The 24,768-nt window shown below is 36.5% G+C and overlaps 1 protein-coding gene across 6 annotated transcripts in view; it reads left to right on the top strand.

Moving 5' to 3' along the window:
- The window catches only part of Zasp66 (PDZ_signaling and DUF4749 domain-containing protein Zasp66), a 33,791-nt gene that overhangs the window by 5,642 nt on the left and 3,381 nt on the right, over window positions 1-24,768 (top strand). For 2 of the 6 annotated variants that reach the window (XM_023169734.2, XM_023169719.2), the window contains exons 2-7: window positions 3,975-4,123; window positions 6,455-6,707; window positions 15,288-15,434; window positions 20,396-20,446; window positions 21,684-21,772; window positions 24,573-24,720. In XM_023169734.2, the coding sequence (XP_023025502.1) occupies window positions 3,975-4,123; window positions 6,455-6,707; window positions 15,288-15,434; window positions 20,396-20,446; window positions 21,684-21,772; window positions 24,573-24,720 (837 nt within the window). Of the gene's footprint in view, window positions 1-3,974; window positions 4,124-6,454; window positions 6,708-15,287; window positions 15,435-20,395; window positions 20,447-21,683; window positions 21,773-24,572; window positions 24,762-24,768 lie in introns of all 6 variants that reach the window. The other 4 variants (XM_023169741.2, XM_023169748.2, XM_023169726.2 and 1 more) reach the window with 4 other exon arrangements.

Here is a 24,768-nt window from a genome sequence, read left to right as displayed (position 1 = left end):
GACGCGACGCTTATTGGCTTATTGCGTTGCGTCAAGTTAATCTGTAATTTCTCTTTTGAATATTTGTTGGCCTTGAAAATTTTTCTCAAAAGATATCTCTCTCTTCTCTTTTGAATTTCGTTTTTTTTCAATTTTTTCTTCATCTTGATTTATTGCTGCTTTATTTGTTTTAGCCACATCTCCTGACTTTCTTTCGTTCTTTCCTGTTTCCCAAGAATTCATGAATTTAGGACACTTTTGCCAACTTGTCGTGGTTATTTGCTCTTGTATTCATAGCTCACACATCCCATTTCTCTAGTACCTCTACTTCTCCGTCACTGTCATCTGTGGGTACTTACTTCATAAAATTCTATAACTCTACAGGTACTTTAAAATTATTTCTTTCAATACTATCGCTTGCAAAATTGAATGTTTCTTGAAAGATGTTGAAAACCAAACATTTTGCTACATTTGCTAATGAACTTCATGTACTACATGCAAATTTTAATTTCTCTGTAATTTCTGTAATTTTTCTCTCCTAAAAATGATTTCTCTTCAAGTTTATGCCTCCAACTGTCAACTACGAACTGCCTTATAACGTACTGTTCCCGAGTAGAGAGGACTGGATCCCCTCCGGGAGTAGGAAATATTAAGAGCAGATAGTTATTGGTTCACAGATGGATCAAAAATACCTTCCTGCTTCTTTCCTTCCTTTGTGCCTGCCCCGCTGGGGACAGAATCAGATTTTTAGAGTTCGGCAGAGCCGTGTGAATAGTTGTGATCCACAATAAACCCTTGCGGGTTGCAGTTGGACCTAACTTAACCCTAACCTCTACTTTTCCATCACTGTCATCTGTGGGTACCTACTTCATAAAATTGTATAACTCTATACTTTAAAATTATTTTTTTAATACTATCGCTTGCAAAATTGAAGAATTTTTCTTGAAAGATATTAAAAATCAAACATTTTGCTACATTTGCTAATGAACTTCACACTTTTATTTCATGGTGAAGATTTCTCTCTCCTAAAAATAATCTATCTTCGAGTTATATGAACAAAATATTGAAATTCTACTTTTGCTCACTTTGCTCACCTTTGTAAAATTCAGATTTACTGTAATTTGCTCGGATTATTTCGAAGTTTCCAATCCGAAATTGCCTTTTTTTTTATAAAGATAACATAGTTCTTATGACGGTCCTGATAATTCCAATAAATTCTACCCACAAGTCAAACTTGCTGCAATCATATGTACCCATCGGTGTGCCAAAAATAAAATTTGGCACCACAAAGCAATCAATTAAAAATTCCAGTGAATGAACAAATTGAATAATGATTTGGTTTGAATGTTTAAATACAATGTTTCCACTGTTTGGTTGTCTTTAAATTATTTTTTTTTCAAAATTTCAAAGTTGTTTAAATCAGAATTGCCGGCCTTGTGTGTTGAAACCAAATGAATCTCCAGTCTAGAATGAAAGTGTTTCATTCGTTAATAAGTGATATTTTGTATTCCAGATTATTTCATTTTACAAACAATTTTTTACATATTTCACCACGCCACTGTTAGATCATTGCGCCACTGTTTTATTAGCCCACATGGTCACTACGCTGTTGGAAACTACGTCACTTGTCACTCGTCAACTACCTACGACTATTCAGGCGCTTGAGCTCACCTCTCTAATGTTCGTAATGCCCTGGTATAATGACCTTGTTTTGTAGTGTTCTATAAGACATTCCCGGAACGTCATGACGAATCCCGAGGAGTTGTCCTCCTAGGCCATCGTTCATCCTGTCCTTTCCAGGAAGGTGGACAGGTCACTAGGAGACATCTCCTACATATTGGCAGGTGTAGGCCAAGACTCGCCGAACACACACTCTCTTTGGTAACCTTGAGATGGCTCACGGCGGCCTCCGCGAAGATTTTGGAAGGTGCAGCGACATTACTATCGTTGCGCAGCTTCTTCAACCTTCTTGGGGTTTCCTCCGTGGAGGTGCTCAAGTGAGGGAGCTTTCCTGCAGGGGCAGCCGGTTCCTTGCCTTTATTCAAGGCGGAGCTCTTGGCACCCGCCGCAGGAAGTGCCCTTGCTGTTGTAGGTGGAGTGGGGGAGGAGGAGAATGCTCTTATAGTTCCTGCCACTCCTGCTTCTATCGCTCTCTTTCTCCTTTTGGCCTCGGCGCCGCAAATGAGCTTACGCCTTGGCCTTTGTACTACATCACGAGGTGATCTGCCACGTCCAGCCTCATTCCGATCGGTAGATTGGGGTGGACATTTCTATTCATCCCCAGCCACCGCCATAGATTGAGGTGAGCATTTCTGTCAAGCTTCGGGATTGGTTTTTGTTGTATCTGTTCTTGTGATTGTTTCATTCATTTATGTTCCCACGAGTAGTAAGGGAAGAGTAGGTCTCCTCTGGCAGTGAGGTTTCGCCCGGTTCCCCAAGGAGATCGTTCATAACCGCAAATCACCCTGCGGCCATTCAGCTGTCGGCACGATTCCTTACACCCTAGCTTGGGTAGCCTGGTCCACGGTGGCATGTTTCACAAAAGCTTTTGGGGAGTTTTAGTTCCCCTCACCTTACTTATTTCTGCCACTGACCAGGAGTCCAGCGACCCCGTCCGTAAGGCCACCTTGGCTTCCCGAACAGGACCCCCAGTCTCCTGGCCGTTCCCCTATTCGCTACCTGGGGACACGCCCGATAGGTAACCCACTCCACGGGACATGACGTAGCAGAACGACTTTGGGATTTCTTTTACGTGATAATCGAATTCTACTCGCTAGATCGTTTATTTTACTAATCTTGAATCCAAGATGCATAGAAACCCTGCTATTTTTACCGATTCGCATTTGTTTTGTCAGAGGTCTACTCAGCATCTAGGCATGGAATGTTGAAATTCATTTCTTATTCCTATCCAGAGTCTGTAGGTCAAGAGTTTTTGATATGGAGAAGGGTTACAAGTTATCATACCAGAGATATTCTATGCATCTTACTTGCATCCTAGGATTGAAATTTAGGACTTGAACTCTTTCGTCATTGGTATTGGAAAATCTGTAATACATCGCCATTCTTGAAGTTCATTGGTGCTACTTCTTTATCAAACTTAGTTATCTCGGATCATGCAAATTCGAACACGGTTCTACCGAATATTACATCAGATACTAACAAAAAGCAAGGTCCATTTGATTTGTAGAGACAAGCAAGAACAGACAATTCTTAACCATTCAATAAGAGGAAAGCCGTATTTCTAGTCTTGATTTTTTTCAATAGTTTCATGATCAGGTGTCACATTGGAATTCGGCCTGTTTAGAGTGGACATTGCTCAGACCTTTTGTTGAAGTAGTCCATCACAACCATCACGTACTTGTTATTACAAGTGCCAGTGGTTCCAGAATTCTCACGACATTTTTGTTAAAGTGACTAACAATAACCAACACTTCAGCTTTAGTCTGAGTCTTGTGTTTAGGTTTTTCTTAAAAAAACGTAGATCACAGTATTGAAAATACAGCACAGAAATATAGACCTATGACATGTCCAGCCAAAAATCTACACCAAACAGTGAATGTTTCGGGATGCATTGGACGGTCTTGGATCTCATGTGGATTTGTTCACGTACCCATTCATCCAGAAATGGGTCTCATCGCTGAAGATGATTTTTAGATGAAACTTACGGTCAGTTGCCAACTACTCCAGAGCATATTCATCGAACACACGTCGTTTTCTATGGTCGTTTACCTTCAGTTCCTGGGTCAGTTGAATATTGTATGGGTACAGGCCAAAATTAGCCAGTTTATGGTCTGGGAAAGGCCGAGTTCTTGTGGGCAACGCGAAATCGACTGCCTCGGATTCTCCTGCACACTCTCACAGACAACTGCGATGTTTTCGGGAGATCTTGCGTTTTTGCGACGTACGGGTATATCAGAGTTATTGTTTTTTTATGGATGAGCCAAAAACACGATGATAACACAAGCACACAATACTAATTTTAATTTTTTTTTCAGGTCGGATTCGGATCCCCCGTGGAGGGAGTCCTTCACAGGGGTGACATCATCACGAAGGTGGGAAACTATGATTCCAGAGACATCCGCCATCAAGATGCACAAAACCTATTCAAAAATGCCGGGAGCAACATTCGAGTTGTAGTTCAAAGGTGAGGCTTTTCACCACTCACAATTTTTTACAAGAGGTTCAATAAATTTGCGAACTAACATAGTTCAATATACGCAGCTAACATTGAACATGCACCTCTCATAAAAATTTCGACATCGAAAACATTCTTCTAGTTGCCCGAAATTTGAAAAAATATATCAGATAATGAACTTTCTGAAAACTAGTAACTCTATGCTAAACTATAAACTAATAACTGTATATTATAAGTCAATATCTAGATCAAAATCAATTACTTCTAGTTCTAAATTTTAGGATTTCAAATAGCTGTACGCTTATATTTCTTATCTTTGTCTATTCTTCAATTTCAGATTTACATAATTGGAATTTCCAGTAATTAACCTTAAGTACATTCTTCAGATGTTTTCTTGCAGCTTTCATGTTACCTTTCTCTTTTAATTTGATTATAACTAGGAAATTATTAATTACTGCTTATGTCAAATCTTAGTAGAAAAATAAATGAATTCGATAACCAATGAAATGTTGAAGATAACTTCAAATTCAGAAAATAAATTTCCAACAAATAATTTGTTGTTTTTATGTTAAAGAACTAGGTAAAACGTCAACTAACTATGTGACGTAATTTATAAATACACTTACCACAGTTTCAATGGCCACTTGCCAATAAAAATTTAAGATTCCAACGAGTCTGGATTTTTTCCTTTATCCTAATAGTTGCTCGTTTTCCTGACATGAACATCGAAACTAATCTATTTAAATTGAAGGGGTTATATTTTTAGGAGTGATTAATTTTTGGGAAAGAAAGTTTTTGGCTTTCTACTACTCCATCTTGATACAAAAAAAGGATGTGGGAATCTTCCTAAACACAAGACTCAGACTAAAGCTGAAGTGGTAGATTATTGTTACTCACTTTAACAAAAACGTCGTGAGAATTCTGGAACAACTGGCACTTGTAATAACAAGTACGTGATGGTTGTGATGGACTACTTCAACAAAAGGCCTGAGCAATGTCTACTCTAAACAGGCCGAATTCCTTCCTTTCTTTGGAAGATTCCCCCAGTATTATATTAAGATGGAGTAGTAGAAAGCCAAAAACTTTCTTTCCCAATAATCTATTTAATTTCACAATTCGCTGTTTTTCCTTTCTTTTGTTCTTGTGTCTATGTCATATGAAATAAAATAAATATTGTGTGCAAAGATTGTAAAAAGTTTTCTCTATTCTCATTCAATTTTATAATTTATTCATGGATAAATTGGTTTTTTCTTCATTTGTGGATTAAATCTATCATAAATTATATAGGATGACTATCACATTAGATTTAAATTTCAATAGATACATTTTTATTTTCACTTCTCAATGAACTATGGTCCTTGACCTGGTTTCTTCGTCACTTTGTGTCTGAAACATCCAATCTTTGTAAACTTCAAACGTCTTTGACGTTTTGGCAATCCATTAGCGAGATCCCCGATTTTCTATAGCCACAATGCGTTTTCTCTTTTCTCAACCGATAAATTTCAATATATGTTATAGTTGGAAGCCTTCAGAAGTTCAATATCTCGTGTTGATTTTTCTCTCTCTAGTTTTAGTTTTTGAAAAGTCTGATATATAGTTTGAACACAGTAAATTAAATTCAACGGTACTTTAAAAAAACTTTCATTTCGAAATTCTTTGATATTATCTTCAACCTCATATATTTTGAGTTCTACTTGTTCTACTTCTTTCTTCAAGTTCTCATTGAATTCATTATGCGGCCTTTATAGATGTTCGAGTAACTTATCCTTCTCCAAATGTATTCATCATTCGTTCTATTCACTCTATTCACTCAGTTTCTTTGAAAACATTCTTCTTTGTTTGTTCTTGTTCCTGCATTTTTTCTCCTTTCATATTGTTCTAGTTCATTTTTTTGTCTATTATTTCTCTTGTTATTTCATTTCTGTTTCAATTTTCGTCTATTTTCGTTCTATAATTTCTTTTTTTTAATTTTTTGTAGCTCTAGATATTGTACAAACATGATACAAGTGTCTTGCAGTATCATCAATTTCCATTCCTCATTCCTTGAAAAATGATAGAAATCTTTTTTCCAGTGGCCTGTAAGTCACCTGCTCTATTTGGATTTTTCTGACCAGATGTTGAAGTGTTGCGAGTCGCTTGAAATGATATCAGTTGTTCAAGACATTTTCCTATTTTGTCAAGTACCCCACAACATCTCACAAAATGCATGATGATCTCATGCGATATTCATATTATTTTTGCACCTAGCTACCCTATTCTTTGTCCCCAATATTCCTATATTTCACTTCAAACACTGTGTTGACTGATTAAAAACTCGAATAAAAATACAATTCTTTGCAGGGAAAATGCTCCTCGCCAAGCTACTAGCACCGGCTCATCCAGAACTAGCTCTCACAACTACAGTCCGCTTTCAGTCTCACCCCATCTCTCCCCAAAAGGATACACCCCTCCAGGGTATAGCCCTGGAGCGCCTGCTCTAACCCCCTATTACTCATCGCCTCTAACCCCAATCGACAATAATTACTTCGACCCGTACGAATATGACCCAACCAGAAAGGAAGATGGTGAAGAGGATATTCATCTTACTAAACAGGTGAGTATATATCCCATATAGATGACGTTTTTGTTAGAGGAGATGTCATCTCAGGCGCTTGTTCTTTAAGGACGATTGAATCCAGCAATGCATTTGTGGTTCAATCTAGCACCACTGATGATACCTCTGGTGGATCGAAACAGCCCTGTCTGGTGTTGGATAACAAATGCGTTGTGTTTGAGCTTCGTTCATTTGGACCAGGTATAGACAATTCCGCGTTCTGCTCCAATAAGTTTGTTGGGGGTTAAAATTGACGCCTCAGCAACTTTTGATGCTTTATAAAGCTCAGATCAAATCTTCCAGAAAAGAGTAATCTGCCTGATTGGAGACACAAACATCACTTGCAAACTTGATAGTCTGGATTCTGTTTTGAAATTGGTTTAGATTTAGAGAAATGTCTATAACTTGTTTCTCACTTTTGCTTCTACGTTCTTAGTTTCTTTGATTAGCAACTATTTTTATGATCTTGAAATTTTCACGAGGAAAAATTCGTTCTCCTGTATCTTCACAATATACACCTAGACTTGATTTCCAATAGGCGTTTCACTACAACAATATTTTCCTCAGTTTTACTGGTTTATGAATATAAATTGGAGGTCATCGAATGTGGCTGATCGAGAACGTCTGAGTTAACAACTTCTTCAAACAGATTCTTCAGTTACCGACCATCCAACCACCAAAAAGTTGATGGATGTAGCCGTTATTACGTGGTAGGAAATCATCATGAAAAATGATGATCTCGTTTTCCTTGAACTATCAGATATAATCCTGAATAACGAAGTCACAGTAATTCTATGGCAACTGATTCCAACGTGTTGAAAAGTGGAGATATCAATAAGTACTTTCAACAGTGTTATTAGAAAATCTTTCAAGAATCTAGATACGTAATTATATAAATTTCTTCAAGGTCTTCACTCAAGTTGCTGCAGTTAGTCGTATTACCTAAGAGCGTTATATCTTTATAAACAAATAACAAATACACATACGCCATCTATAAGTCTATAAGCAGAACACGTATAATATCGTCTTGTTTGTGTAACTTTTGGCCGTCATCCAGGAAATAGGTAAATTTGTTTATTGATGGAAGTCTTGTTACATTGTTGGTGACTGAATCAAAGTCATCAATTAATTATAAATGACCTTTTTCAAGGATGGCATAGAATGGAATTAGTCATGTTCAGCTTGTTATTTACACTCCTGCATGTTCATCAGTGTTTGTCATTTTCCCTAAATATCCTATAGATACAGGGCATCTCATCTAAAACTTGCATACAGAACTCCAGAGCTAGAGAACATACTTCAATTGTGCAGATGTTGGTGGGTTAACATAAAAGATAACAGGTATTAAATACCAGAGTTGGGTCGGATACAGGAAAAAAGGATCCGAATACCGGATACGGATACTTTTAGAGTTAGTTGAAATACACAGGATATTGGGACTCAAACATTTAAATTGTCTGTGATTCCTGAGTTTCCTGGCAACCAGAAATTTACTAAAATTGGTAATTTTCATTTCATCTGGACCTATAACACATGGGCTGAAAAGTCTCGGACATGAGAAAGAAACCCGTTTTTTTTTGTTCAAAATTGTCTTTATCCATCAAGAATCACACAATCATCCCAGCACCGCTCTTAAATTTCAATAACACTTTTGTAGAACGATTTATCTATTGCCTCAAAATAGGTGTCAGTTTCAGCAATAACCTCTTCAGACGAACGAAATTTCTAACCGATTGGCATTTTTGAAAGTCTGTGAATAGCCAGTAGTCGCTGGAAGCCAAATCTGGCGAATATGGTGGATGTGGGAGCAATTCGAAGTTCAATTCATGTAGTTTTCCCATTGTTTTGATTCGCTTGTGACACGATGAAACTAATTTTTTTCTTTGCCATATGTAGTCGTTTCTTCGCAAATTCGGCCGTAACCTTTCCAGTCCATTGTTGTGCGTTCGAGTGCTTTGGACGAGGTTCACCAGTTGCTATCCCCTCAGATGACGATACATGTTTCCTCCATTGTCAAATAACGACGCAAAATTTCCGATTTGTTGTGTTTAAACATGGCCAAACACTGCTCAGAATCAACAAGACCATCATCAACTTTTTTTATGGGCGCTTCATTGGATTCTTTCTGTTTTGAATAGAACCAGATTTTACCTTTTCAATGATGTATCATAAGTTATCATTCTTTTTCGAAAAATTACTGAAAAAAAATTATTCTTATCATAATAGGTTTTGACTTTGATGTTTCTAAATTTGACTTTCAATTTGTTACACTTAATGACATTTTTTATAGTACAAATAATTGAATTTTTGGCGAAAAATGGCTTTCACGAATGAAAAAAAAGAGATATGATACAAATTTATTACAAATACGATAGAAACAGTGTATTTAAACTTGCATTTGAAAAGTTGAGAAAAAAATACGGTGACAAAATGGACCAGGAAACTAAAGAAATTTTGATAAATGAGGTCTGTATGAGGTAAGTTAGACATTGCCTCCTTTTCAATAAAACTTAATAATTTGTAGATAAACGTGAACCCAGGGAAATTTACACGTCAAATTTCCTCCGAAATGAATATTTGTCATACTTGGAGACATCTCAAAAAAAGCGGTTTAAAATGTTACAAAATACACATGTCTCAAAAATTGCATAAAGGTTTGTTTGAAGGTGATTGACAATGTTTCGTGATGAATTTCACTAGTTCGGACTTCCATTGTCTATTATATAAAATGATTTGAAATCCCTGAAACAAGTAAAAAAGAATAATTAAAAAGAGAATAGTTGAAAATAACAATTATATTAAGCAACAATAAACCTGAAATGAAATGATAGTGAAATAACCTACAAGTAAAAATATAATAATTGAATAAATAAAAATTAAAGGAATGCAAAAAAGAAAATAATAAAAAATAAAAAAGTGTAGAGATTCCAAGTCACGTTAGTTCACGACGTTTCGATTGTTGGTATCTACAATCGTCTTCTGGTGATGACTGTCATCACCAGAAGACGATTGTAGATACCAACAATCGAAACGTCGTGAACTAACGTGACTTGGAATCTCTACACTTTTTTATTTTTTATTATTTTCTTTTTTGCATTCCTTTAATTTTTATTTATTCAATTATTATATTTTTACTTGTAGGTTATTTCACTATCATTTCATTTCAGGTTTATTGTTGCTTAATATAATTGTTATTTTCAACTATTCTCTTTTTAATTATTCTTTTTTACTTGTTTCAGGGATTTCAAATCATTTTATATAATAGACAATGGAAGTCCGAACTAGTGAAATTGCATAAAGGTGATCCCGAAAGGCGATCAGAATTTTGTAATTGGCTAATAAGAAGACCTGATTTTCCTGTTTTCCTGAAAATGTAATTTGGACAGATGAAAGCGCTTTTAGGAATTGTGGGATAAAATAACGAACACGTTTGGAACATAAACAATCCCAAGCAGTTCCGAGAAATTCGACCCCACGCAAGTGTGATTTAGTATTAACGTGAGGGTAGGAATTTACAAAGATAGAATTTTGGGTCCCCATTTATTTGACGGAATTCTGAATGAAGAAACCTATCACCAGTTTTTAATGTCGATTTTTAAAGACTATTTGGATGACCTACCTTTGGTTAACTATAACATCTGGTTTCAACATGATGGTGCTCCACCGCACACTAACAGACAAGTATCTAATAATCTGACTGAAAGGTTTGGTGATAATGGGCTAGTGAGCTGGCCGGCAAGGTCTCCAGACTTAAGTGTTATGGATACATTCTTTTGGGGTACACTGAAAAGTAGAGTTTATGGTCAGAGGGAATATCAAAATATTGAGGACCTTCAACACAGCATTGTTAGAGAGTTCGGAAGATTGAGGAGGAGGGAAATTAATCGTGCAGTGAATAATATTCGAAGAAGGGCACAGTTTTGTTATCATGAATAAGGTCAGCAGTTTGAGCATTTGCTGTGATTTACTTTTGTTTATTTTAGTTAATTATTTGTTATTTGTCCAAAGTTCTATTTTCATTGAATGTCTAATTTACCTCATACATACCTCATTTATCAAATTTTGATTGTTAATTCTGTCTCCGTACTTTTTCATTGGCTTCAACATCTCCAATTTTTCGAAAAAGTAAGATAACTTATGATACATCATTGAAAAGCTATAATCTAGTTCTATTCAAAACAGAAATAATCCAATGTAGCGCCCATAAGAAAAAATAAAGTTGATGATGGTGGCCAGAAGACGAAACGTCGGATAGTCGGATAGCATATCTGAAAACACCATTATGTAGCAGGGAAAAAGTGGCAATATGAAAGTGCATTTTATTATCCAATCCCTCGAAAAATAAAGTCAAAAAAAAAATAAAAACCATCTTCCGGATATACTCAAAATTTCAGAACTTTCTCAACGGCATATTGTTAGTCAAGTAAATGCGCAACTTTGCTCTAACTTAACCATCTTCGTATCTCTCATAGTTTCCGAGATCCCAATGGTGAGGATCGAATTTGAAACACCCAGTATGTCAATATCATGACTATCAATTTTTTCAAATTACTTTATCCTTGCGGTCACCTTTATATATCGGATAAAATTATGTAACATACCTACTTTATCTACAAAAATATCAACTCACGTCTTTGGCACTATGACTACACTATTTTACGCAAATTTATTCAGTTAAAGTTGGATTTTCGATGAGTTAAGTGGTGTTGTGAGGAAAGCTAAAAATATGATTCTATCTAGAAATCATTCCAGAGATCACTTCCACAATCTACAAGACGATTCTCCGATTTTGTGGGTGAGATTTTTTGTCACTGAGAAATTTAATGGAAATCTCTTTTCTATTACTTCGCTATATACAGGGTATGATACACATTTGTGTCACATATTTTAAGGATTTTCCCCATAAAACCCATAAAATACAATACAGTTTAATCAATGCAAATTTGAAGGACAATAAATTATGTGTCACTATAAAAAAATGATATATTTCTTTTAGGAGCTGAGAAATTAATATAGGTTTCTCTGGACTGCAACACACGTTTTTTTTCAGGAATATACACCTCGTTGAAGAATGAACGAATGGTAATTTTATACTCGAGAGATTTTTCTTATCACATAAGCGTTCAAAGAAAAGTTTCTAAAAACCAGTATTTTATTCATTATTCAGGCTGATTCACGGTGGATGATACATTAGACGTTTCTGATGAACCTGAAATTTCAATTGAGACCATATTCGGACATTATCCACACAAATAAAATATTTTCGACAATCTTACGACAACATAAACATAGTTTATGTCTCACAGAGACTTTGTTTCATTTGAATTAAGGGAAATGAAGCGTTTGATGAAGGACCCATTACTCAACTTCATTAACATACACAATTGCATCCAGATATTGTTTCAAAAACAGTTCGAATTTTTAGGAATTCTTTTAATGCCAACTACAGTAGTACTCGCTTCAGCTAAAGGCTTTAAATAAATCATTATCGATAAATAAATGAAGGAATCAAAAGTGAAAACTAGGACTTAGTTATCACGGAAATTGTGCTAAAATTTATCAAGGTTATGTTACTTGCTCTCCAAATAGCTGCCCCACTTTATGTGAAATTAGTTGCTGTGGAACTTATTTTTGATTTGGGACATCTAAAATATTATCTAGATTAATTTGCGCTTTGATAGTGTTGAAATATTGTAAGCCGATTTATTACGGGTTTATTACGAGAATATATATGTCGAGACGAACGGGTCATAAAACTTAAAAAAATTCCAAGAATTTGTCTGAGAATCGCGAATATAAGAAAATATTTCAAACCTATGCCAAGGAATATACTAGGTTTAAATTCGTTTCGAGGGTCGCATGTTAAATGACTGATGGGTTTTCCAATAAGATTTTTTAGATGTTGGTACCGAATAAAATGAACTTTTCACTAGTTCCGACTTCCATTGTCTAATATATAAAATGATAAATCCCCGAAACAACTGAAAAAAGGAGAATTAAAAATGAATAGCTGAAAATAACAATTATATTAAGCAAAAATAACCTGAAATGAAAGATGACTATTTATGGGTCGTTCGAGTACTTTCACTTATCCCCGCTTTCCATTTTTTCCGCTTCACTGGTTCAGTGGGAGATGACCGCGGGAGTTGGCCATTTTTCGCTTGATGGGTTTCCATATGTTGCGTATCTCTACGCTAGCTTGGCTGAATACGTTGTTGGACAACATGTATGCGGCTTCCTTGAATTTTCTAGTAAACCAATTTTCCCCTCTGTGTATGATCTCAGCTTGGGACCACTCGATGTTGTGTTGATGGGTCCAAACATGGTCTGATATTTCTGATTGGCTGGTTTTCCCTCGCTGTGTGTGTTTCTTGTGCTCGGCAATGCGAACATTCAATGGCCTCTTAGTTTCACCACCAAACCACTCCATATATATACCAACATATATTTTTCAATGAAAATTTGGATCAGTTGTCAACTACTGCAGAGCCCATTCAGCGAACATACGTCATTGTCTATGGTCGTTTACCTTCCTGGGTCAGTTGAATTTTGTACGGGTCAGGTCCAAGTCACGACGCAAAATTCGCCAAGTTGTGGTCTGCGAAAGGTCAATTTCTTGTGAGCGACGCGAAATCGACTTCTTCGGATTCTTCTGCACACTCTCACAGACAGCAGCGATGTTTTCGGTAGATCTTGAGTTTCGTCGATGTACGAGTGTTGGTCAATCGTTTACTGAACCATCGGACTCAAATGCATCCACCACAATGCGAGTAGTTCTCTCGGTAGGACAATTATGGTGACCGTAAAATATATGTTGCCGGAACACCCATTTTGATAAAACAAATACGTCCTAACAATTTTATTGCTGGGACGTATTGTTGAATGATGTGTCCGTCCATAGTAATTAAGCAAAAGAGATTGAATAAATGACGACTAATTTGACAGATGTAGCATCAACAAGATGACCACTATCAATTGTGAAAGTTCAGAAGTCCATGTTGGTAGACCCTATATGTTGTGCCAATTATTCAAGTAATCTATGCACTTTGTATATTTATAAAAATTGAATCAAAACCAAACTAGTATTATTATTAATTATACGACCAGTTATATAAACTGTGAGAATTTTATGACCTAACATAATATAATGTCCAGGTAAAATATCTTAAGAGACTATTGGCACTAATCCCGTTCGGATATTCCATTTGTTTACAAAAACGCTGAAACCGACGGAAGTTGTGGAAACTTATCCAAATATTATTTACGTCAGTCAGTAACAGTTTCGGGCAACCCAAAATAACCGTGTCGATGTTGAAATAGGCGAGAATCAAATGGTTGTATAGAGTAGGAAAAATATTTGATAGATAGGGTTACTTTAGGCTTGATATTGGCTCAGACAAAGAAGAGGAGCTTAGATAGATAACTTTTGTTCACTAATAAACTTGAAAAGTAGTTTAAAAATCAATCGATTCCAAAGGGAAACAAAAATTACGAAATTGATAAACAAAACAAAATCAAAGATTTGAATTGAAGGGGTTATATTTTTAGGAGTGATTAATTTTTGGGAAAGAAAGTTTTTGGCTTTCTACTGCTCCATCTGATACAAAAAAAGGGATGAGAGAATCTTTCAAAGAAAGGAAGGAAGTAATCAATTTGAAAATAAGTAACTTTATACATGGATGTGTAAATCATGCAAAGAAGTAACTTTCAGACACAAACTGAAAGAAAGTCCTCCTGAAACAGCTACTTTCATATAAACATTGAATTACACGAAAGAAAAAAAATTCTTTCGAAACAAATACTTCTATATGAACACTGAATTAAACAGAAGATACTTTTCTCTACTCAGTTTGTATTTCAAACATTTGTTGTGGAATAAGAATCAGATATCATTCACAAGAGTTCTACTTTGAATGAATGGTAATAAATTGCACTCACATGGAACACTATCACCCTCACTGGTATACACCAATGTTTAGCAGTACCAAATCGGTACTGAAGAGCCTTAGGGCAAGTGTCTTAAGGCGAAACATCGGTGTATACCAGTGAGGGTGACAGTGTTCCATGTGAGTGCAATTTATTACCATTCATTCAAAGTAAACTCTTGTGATTGATATCTGATTCTTATTCCACAACAAATGTTTGGAAAAGTAGCTATTTCAGGAGGACTTTCTTTCAGTTTGTGTCTGAAAGTTACTTCTTTGCATGATCTACACATCCATGTATACTTATTTTCAAATTGATTACTTCCTTCCTTTCTTTGGAAGATTCTCTCATCCCTTTTTTTGTATCAGATGGAGTAGTAGAAAGCCAAAAACTTTCTTTCCCAAAAATCAAAGATATGTATGAAACTAATTGGGAGCCTACAATTTTGTTTGAGTTCGGTATCAACAAAGCTACCGTGACTGTATTGACATAAGTGTACATTTTTCTTGTAATTTAACATTGCCATTAACCATCTTGACAAACGGAAACCTATTAAATGTTATTCCCGTCTAGATTTTGTGTAAAGTGTTTTATGTGTTGTACTCTTTTATGTAATGTCCTTTTGTATTGATGTTGTCTTTTCCTTTGTTATAGCCCTACCGTACGACCCCGCTAGTCCTTCCAGGTGCCAAAGTTAAACGTGAACCAGGACCAATACAAAGTTATCTCCGACACCACCCAAATCCTTCGGTTAGAGCACCTCCACATGTGTTAGATTCCGACCTCCTTATCAAACAAAAGGTATAACAATAGATTATTACTGATCACGATTAAACACTGGTTTTTCCTAATTCTGATCAAAACTATCAATTTTTGAGATTCGATTTCTAGTTTTGGGTAAACTACCAAAATAGCATTTGAATATTTGCTCAATACCAGACAACTTATTTGCAGAATCCTGAAAACCGATTCGTCCTTCCATAATTGATCAACTTAAACATAATGAATATAGTTTAAAAAACTAAAAAACACGCTTTTGAAGAACATTGAACTAAAAAGTTGAAATTTTTTTTTTAAATAAGCTTAAAAATAACGTAATTATGATGCACTGTTTGGAACCTTTGGTGTAGTAATGAATATTACTGGAGTTTTTTCCCAACACCAAATCGTTATTTTTAACACCTCGGCACGTGTTTCGATCACCAAATAATCATCTTCAAAGAGGAAGATTAAAACTGGTGTTGGGAAAAAAATCCAGTAATATTTATTTAAAAATAACGAACAAAAATACTAGTATAACTGTGAAAAAAGCGACGAGCGCTTGACATACAAAAATATGGTACAAAGCTCCTACGTTTTTCACAATAATTATTGTTTTAAGCTTATTTAAAAAAAATTATTTTTAACTTTTTAGTTCGATGTTCTTTAAAATCGTGTTTTTAGTTGTTTAAATTATATTTATTATTCATTTTATAGTTTCGTATTCTATAAAAGCGTGTTTTTTAGTCTTTTTAAACTATATTTATTTTACCTAAACTTTGGGATCATTCAACCGTATATTGTTTAGAAAAATTACCATTGATATTTTCCAATTCCGGAGAGGGAGCCTGAAAATCTAATTATATCAAGGCGGTTACATACAGCGCTATCTGCCCGCGAATAGATCAAGCAATAAATTCGATAATTCTGGAGTTACAAACAAACAGACAAACAAACAGGTGAAACTAATATAAAGCGTGTAAAAAAATATCAATACTTTTACGTAGCAAATTTCCCTTGAGAGTGGAAAGTTTCCATCATCATAAAGTATTGAAGCAATGTACGTGGGCTTTTCAAAAAATAAGGTAAATGTTCAAATTTCGCGGGCTACGTTCAGTCGATTAGCGACTTTTTATATTTTTTCAGGTTGGTACATTCGCCTCGAACATATGTTCACAGTTTCAGCTGTTTAGCACGTTTGTTGATGAGAGGCATAAAAGTCAGAAGTGTTTCGCGAATTCGGCGATTTTCTGGATCGAAGAATTTGAATCAAATTTTATGTAATAAATTGAACTGAGTGCTCGAAAATACACGACCTGTTGACAGTGGCATACGGTGACTGAATCTGAGTCGTAAAAAAATATTTACAAGTGGTACAAGCTTTTCACGAAACTGCAACTTTTTCCTGATCTCAAGATTGAAGAGACCCTTGAAAGGACGGCGTTTTTCGACGATTGAGGAGATGAAAACCGAGTCGCTAAGAGAGAGCCCAAGGACATACCAAAAAGTGCATATCAGAACTGCTTTGAGGATTGGAAAAAACGCTGACACAAGTGTATCATATCTTGACGTCACTCTGAGTTCAATATGGCGCATTTCCAAAGATAAGGGGATTTTCATAATGCTGAATGATATTGCAGCATATTGCATGGTATTTGTACTTGAATACATAGTAATAAAAATCTGACTTGTATATGTAGAGTAGGGAGGGTGAGTGTAAGCACACAGCACTTAGGCCACATGTGACCCATTGTACATCCTCCCGAGGAGTTGTCCTCCAAGGTCATCGTCTATCCTGTCCTCTCCAGGAATATGGATAGGTCATTTGGAGACATCTTCTTTATATCGGCAGGTGTACTCATCAGACCGTAGGTGCCACTGAGTTCTAAAATTCTTAGTCCAGCCGCTTCATTGGCTGAGGAGTCGGCAATGCGTCTACCTTTAGTCCTGTCGTGCCCTTTAACCCACCTCAGGATAATGTTATTATCTACCGAGGCTTTGACTAAATCTTGGTGGCACTCTAGTACTAGCCCTGAGGTAACACGTTGCCTGTTGAAGGCTAATAGGGCTTGTCTGCTGTCAGTGCAGATTGTTATGTTTTTACCACAAATTCCTTTCCTGGATATTTTTTTTGTGGCGATTAGATACGAGCCAGTTCTATTTGGACCACGCTGGTCCAAATAGAACTGGCTTAGTGATCTGGAGTACACTCCACATCCTGAGCCTTCTTTGGTTTTTGAGCCGTCTGTATATATGCGTATTGCATTTGCAGCATCTGACTCTGTGTTCTGTTTTAGTTGTATTTTGTACACAAACCTGAGCTCAATTGCATCACTGGTTGCCTGCAACAGAGGTTGCAGAGTAAGTGCTTCTCGCCAAAGGCTCAGCCTCAATTGACCCAGTCCTACTTCGAGGTTTACACCAGCCGTGCACAATAGTAACATGGCCATTAACGCAACCTCCTTAACGTACAGGTCCAGAGGAGTCAGACCCGTAATTAATTCCATTCCAATATTCATCGTTTAGAAGTATCACAAATGATTCAAAGTTTAAATTTATTTCATATATATTCCTAGTTGTTCCTATCTGTCCTATGGAAATAACGTTCAGATCGACATTATTCAAATTGATATAGGGTTCTTCATTGATTATATATAAACAAGTAATCAAAAATAACTAAAATCTAAGTTTTCTAAATTTTCTATTGTTGTGTTTGAAAAAATACTGCTTTGTGAAAGACCCGTTACTTAACATTATTGAATGAATATGCGACATATATAAGCTCTACAGTACCAGAGGAATAATTTCTGAAATAAATTATCTTGACCTTTATGTTATTTTTGGATGGTAAATCACGATTCGTCGCTGACTTATTTGAAAGGCGTATATTACGCGACATTACGTACATTATGAGACAATATATGAAACTGGGAATTGAATCAACATTTGAAAACTCATTTTTAATCTACGATTTGTTATAGAACCTTCTCACGCACTCTTTTCTATTGCTGTTAGATTTAATAGTTGTTGCAAGACAGAACCGCCAGCGGAAGAACTTTTTGTAAAAATAAAAAAAAGGCTACTGTTTATCGAATACAGAAATAACAGTTGCACAAGCAGGCCCGGTGACAGTAAAGGGATTACGGGTACAGTTGTAGCGAGCCCCCTTGAACTAGTGGGGCACATGTCGTATGTTCGATAAACTGGGTATAATAATAAATGTTATTATGAAAAGCAGTTTCAAGCTATTAACACCGTTAATCTCTTATATTTTTTCCAGGACGTAGCCATTTCATGACATCATTAAACATGGCATGAAAGTTAAAGAATTTAAAGTTTGATGTGCCACGCAATATATTATAACATTCTGTAAAACAGTGTATCAAGCATATTTCTATAGTCTAATTGAAGTTGCAATGACACGGTAAAACAGCGTTTGGAAATCTAATCAGTCGAACCTGGTATATAAAAAATTAAATGGAATTTTTTGTTTTTCCAGTATATATTTCAAACTATCAAAGCTATCTGGAATTTTTAACGTCATTTTCAATGTGCTCCATTTGACAAAAATCTCTAGAAACCTGACAACTCTCAAAAGTCGAAACTTGTGCGAGCTGAGGATCAACGAGGTCTTACCATTTAACTTGCGATTCCTAGCACATCATGTTAGGAAAGCAACTTTGCTTTCATTCCACCTTTTCTGTAACTCTTACCGTTTTTGAGGTTCCTATGTTTTTATTAAGATTTCACTCCCAGCTCAGTGTAGTGAGCTGTTCAAAAAATTAGGTTAAGTTTCGAATTTCGCGGGCGACGTATATTCGATTAGCATTTTTTTATTTTTTTATGTTGGTACACTCGTCTCGAATAATTGTTCACAGTTTCAGCTGTTTTGCATGTTTAGTTTTTTGGTGAGAAACAAAGAAGTTGAAAGTGTTTGCGCGTCGGCCATTTTCTGCAATCGAAAAAATGGATCAAAGAAGTTGCATAAAATTTTGTGTCAAAAACACTCGAAATGTTAACAGTGGCAAAGAACAACACCGTAAACATGTCTCCGCCGTCGTATTCACCAGATTTGTCCCCCTGCATCTTTTTCCTATTCTCAAAGATGAAGAGACCCATAAAAGAACGGCTTTTTACGATGATTTTCGAGAAAAATTAAAATTCACTTTATTTTACTCGGTCCCCTGCAGAAGTTATGGATTCTATAGTTCTGAACGCTGTATCAATCTCAGACCAGCAAGAATTCGTCAAATTGAAAACACGTTACACAAAAATAGTTGAATAGTTATTAGAATCCCTGATAAGTTTGTGGTAGTCACCCTGGATAGTTCTTCTAAAGAGTAGGTGATGTTGAAATCCTGAGTACCACTGACTAGATTGAACTAATCACGATTATTATCGAATTACGAATGCAACAATTGTGAACTCGTTTTCATTATATCATCAATGACACATTTTTGCAATATAGATATGCTATTATTATCAATCTGTGAGTATAATAAATTTTGTGTATTTACTTATTGAATATTAAACATGTTTGAGGTGGCTTTGTTATCTTTACAGACCATATTCTTCATATGATAAATCATTCATCAACAGTACAGCTTGGCAAATCTAGATGTGCCTCTGAATATTGAATGCGCAGTAGACCGGCAGGTGGACTGGCCCAAAAGCTCAATAACATCGAGGAACTCGTGTAGTACACTCTATTATCTTTCAACCATTTTCCATCTGCACAAAAAGAAGAATTAAGGTTCCTATTCCATACTGGTATATGTGTAGTTGTCAATACTTGCTGAGGTTATCTAAAATTCTTTTCCGGATTGTGGTTCCTGATGAAAGTTGTTAGAGGACAGTTACCATCTCTCTTTATCGTTCGCGCATCTCAAGAGCATAGCTAGATTTACCCAGCTGTACCTGTATGAGATTCTGTAAAATTGATTGTATTGAATGTATTACGGTGCGAATTATTTTTGAACTGATCTGTAATTTTTCACAAACAGGTCGCTTCCTCGGTCTTAGACAGAATTTCAACTGGTGATCCAAACAAACAGGTTATTATTCTTTGTATGAGTGTTTTGCTTGTTTCTATTACTGTTTTATAAAGCCTTCAAGAAACGGGGCCATTTAAGAGCATGTTTTTGTAATTCAAATAACAGAATTCCCCCTTCTCGTATAACTTCAATATTCATTATTAAAAACACACACACATCAAAAATCATTAAAACATAACCAATGTTTTGAAATATTTTTCGGTTTTATCAGAAAATTATTCATAAACAAATTATTTCCATGATCCTGCAAAGTTATAGTTCCCAAACCTAGTGTGGCGATGTGTTTGTGTTTTCACTATTCCCCACTGAGGCGGTACTTGAAAAGAATCATTTATCGACATTCTAATATGCATGTAACAAAATATTCGACGTTACTAAAATAAACAGATGTTTTTGTTTAGTGTCCTAGCATTTTCGGTTTTTAACATTCCTCAATTTACTTGTATTTATATAACAATACCTCTGGTAATGCGAGGCTCTGCCAGAGGTGACCAACTCTTTCCTTGTTACTCGTGGGAATACACATGAATGAAACAACATAAACAACAAAAGGCTGGACAGAAGTGCTCACCTTAATCTAAGGCGGTGGCTGGGGATGAACAGAAATGCCACCCCAATCTACCACTTCGAATGAGGCTGGACATAGCAGATCACCTCCAACAGCAAGGGCACTTCCTGTGGCGGGCGCCAAGAGCTCCGCCTTGAATAAAGGCAAGGAACCGGCTGTCCCTGCAGGAAAGCTCCCTCACTTGTGCACCTCCACGGAGGAAACCCCAAGAAGGTTGAAGAAGCCGCGCAAGGACAGTAATATCGCTGCACCTTCCAAAACCTTCGCGGAGGCCACCGTGAGACACCTCAAGATTGCCAAAGAGAGTGTGTTTTCGGCGAGTCTTGGCCTACACCTGCCAATATTAAAGAGATGTCTCCCAGTGACCTGTTCACCTTCCTGGAAAGGACAGGATGGACGATGACCTAGGAGGACAACTCCTCGGGAGGATGTAAAATTGGTTACATGTGGCCTAAGTGCTGTGAGTCTACACTCACCCTCCCTACTCTACAGATACCAGATACAATACCTAATATAATGTTAATACAATTAATATTTTATATTCGATAATTATCAAACGAATTAGGTACCTATTATCCCATACTGAACAGAATATGACACCATTTTGTCTTTACAATTTCTAATTTTATAGATTTTGTCACTGAATACTGATTGTTACTCATTTTTCAGCTAGTTCATAAGCAGTTCAATTCGCCGATCAACTTGTATAGCGAACCAAATGTTGTAGATACCATCCAGAAACAAACTGGGCTGAAGCCGTAAGTATCGAAAACTGTATTCCGCCACTACTCTTACCGTCAGTCACTTTTTAATCAATTCATGGGTGCCAAAAGGCCTAACACATAGATAGCGCTAGTCTTATTGCAACACCAGAAAGCATAAAAAAATCCACAAAATAGTTTTGAATGATCGAAAAGTAAAGTTGCATGAGTTAGCTCATAGCATTTGACCATGAGAAAGCTCGGTTCAAAGTGGGTGCCGCACTGTTGACAAAAAACAAGATGGTTTTGATGATTCTGAGCAGTGTTTGGCTATGTTTAAACATAACAAACCGGAATTTATGCGTTGATATGTGACAATGAATGAAACATGGATTCATTACTTCACTCCGGAATTAAAATGATCGTCATCTGAATAGTATTGGTCGATGGATTTTAGCCCTTGTTATATGCAACCAAATTGTATTTTCCTTTTTGCTGGGTATCAGTGTAATTCTACCTGATCAGTCCGTCTGTTCAGCGAAAAGATCATAGAAACTTTTTGTTATGGAATTATAAATCAACATAAACTGGTACCTACAATGGAACAATGGAACGGTATACAATGGAACAACTTTCAACAGAAGTTGAGAAATTGTACAGACTCAACTGTTTGGGAATTATAGAGGCAATTCCTTCCTATCCCAGAGCTGCCTCAGATGTGATTCTGTACCTTCACATGTATATGTTATGAAACAAAGCAGCAATGAAGGCTTTGAGGATTTACCAGATAGTAAACAAGATAATAAATCTGGATGACAGGTTTTGGAACCGTTCTCACTGAAATCCATGTCGAAACCTATAAACCTAATGCCGAGCAAAAGCCGTTTCGATTTGGAGTTTCAGGTGGTCATAAACAGCCTCCAAATATTCATCGACTATCTTGAGAAGGGAAATACCATCGACAGTGAATCCTTCTAATTGCTCCCACGTCCACCGTATTCGCCAGATTTGGCTCACCAGTAAAAAAATTCGCTCAAATAAATAGGTTATTGCTGAAACTCAGACCTATTTTGAAGCAAAAGGTAAATCGTTCTAGAAAAGTATTATTGAAATGAAATGAATGAGGATTAAGTTAATAAATAAAGCCAACTTTGAAAAAAAACGCGTTTTCTTTCTTAGGCCCGGGACTTTTCAGCCCATGTATTGAATTTAAATGCAAACATCGTTCAATCAATGAAAGGCCAGTTGCATTTCATTCAAGAATGTTTTCCAAAACGAGAGGATCAAAGTACTCAGACCATAGAAACACCATTGAAAGTTCCTTCCAACTTTTTTCTGAGGACTAAACTGCTGGTATCTTATTGGCAACACTGTTTTTGACAGATCACGCGTGAATCGTGTCTTGGATCATTGTCAAACTTGTTCAGTTTGGTCTATAATTTAACCATAAATCGACTTACGAATGAAAGACCCTTGCAAATTATTGAATTTTATTACCAAAAGTCATGCTCGGTGGAGGAAGTGCATCGTGCACTTCTTCCAATTTATGGGCAGTTTCGTCAGCCTACTCAGGGAGCTATTCGAAAGCTTGTGAATAAATTTCGAACCCAGTTTACTTTATCGGACATTAAACCACCAACACGCATACGTGAAGTGAGGACCGAAGAAAATTTTGCGGCTGTATCCGCCAGTGTTCGTGATGACCGTGAAATGTCGATTCGCCGCAATTGGGCCTCTGTTACTCCACTACGTGGAAAATTTTGCCAAAGGATTTGGGTGTAAAACCTCGTAAGATACAGCTGGTGCAAGAATTGAAGTCACACGACCTCCCACAACGTCTAACATTTGGTGAATGAGCGCTAGCAAAGTTGGAAGAAGATCCACATTTTTATCGAAAAATTGTGTTCGGCGACGAGGCTCATTTCTGGTTGAATGGATATGTTAACAAGCAAAATTGCCGCATCTGGAGTGAAGACTAGCCACAAGCATTGCAAGAGCTACCAATGCATCCCGAAAAAGTCACTGTTTGGTGTGAATTATGGGTCGGTGGCATCATCGGGCCGTACTTCTTCAAAGACGACAATGGCCGGAAAGTTACTGTGAATAGCAAGCGCTACCATGTGATGATTGACGCCTTTGTGTTGCCCGAAATGGAAGAATTGGAGATGCCTGACCAGTGGTTTCAACAAGACGGTGGCACATGCCACACGGCACGCAAAACAATGGCCCAATTAAGAGCCGCCTTCGGTGAACAGTTTATCTCACGTTTGGGGCCCGTCAATTGGCCGCCTAGATCGTGTGATTTAACGCCTTTGGATCATTTCTTGTGGGGTCATGTTGAGGCTCATGTCAACAGGGATAAACCAGCAACGACTGGCGCTCTGGAAGCCGATATTGAATCATTTATACGTGAAACAACGGTTGATATGTTAGAGAGAGTGTGCCAAAATTGGATCTTGCGCATGGGCCATCTAAAGCGGAGCCGCGGACAACATTTGCATGAAATCATTTTCAAACATTAAATTATATTGATCGTTCCATCGATTCCAATAAAGATTTCGCCAATTTTTCCAAACTTTTTGTGTTGTTTTGAAAATCAAATCCTATACCACTTAAAAAATCACCCGTTATATACCGACCAGAAAAACAATACGTAGACACGTAGATGGATCAATAATCCTGTTTTTTTTTGGTTCCGAAGATGTTTCCATAAAATGGAAAGCCTAACAGAGTTTTGTTTCCTCAATATTATAATGAAACAATTTTCCTTATTCTGTTTTCAGTGAAGACTTTTTCTAGTCGATCTTTCTTGTTGATAACCAAATGATTGTTAAAAATAACAATTTTCCAATTTCAGCCAAATGCGCAGACAGGTCAAATTCAATCCGGCAGAAAGTGAGACTTACAAAGCTCTTCAGGAAGAATCTCTAGGAGACCATGTGCAAGAAGTAACTGTCCCACCTCAAAGTAAAATTTATGCCCCGAATAAAACTATCCCGAGCAAGGTAAACAACAATTATTAGCGTCATTGGCTGGCTTCGCTAAAGTACGTC

The sequence above is a fragment of the Leptinotarsa decemlineata genome, unplaced genomic scaffold (genome assembly GCF_025532065.1).
Source record: "Leptinotarsa decemlineata unplaced genomic scaffold, Ldec_3_MD MMD2_tig00000882_RagTag_RagTag, whole genome shotgun sequence".
Lineage (NCBI taxonomy): Eukaryota > Metazoa > Arthropoda > Insecta > Coleoptera > Chrysomelidae > Leptinotarsa > Leptinotarsa decemlineata.
The sequence above is the reverse complement of the archived record's forward strand: the minus strand, read 5'-3'. Positions and strand labels throughout refer to the sequence as shown.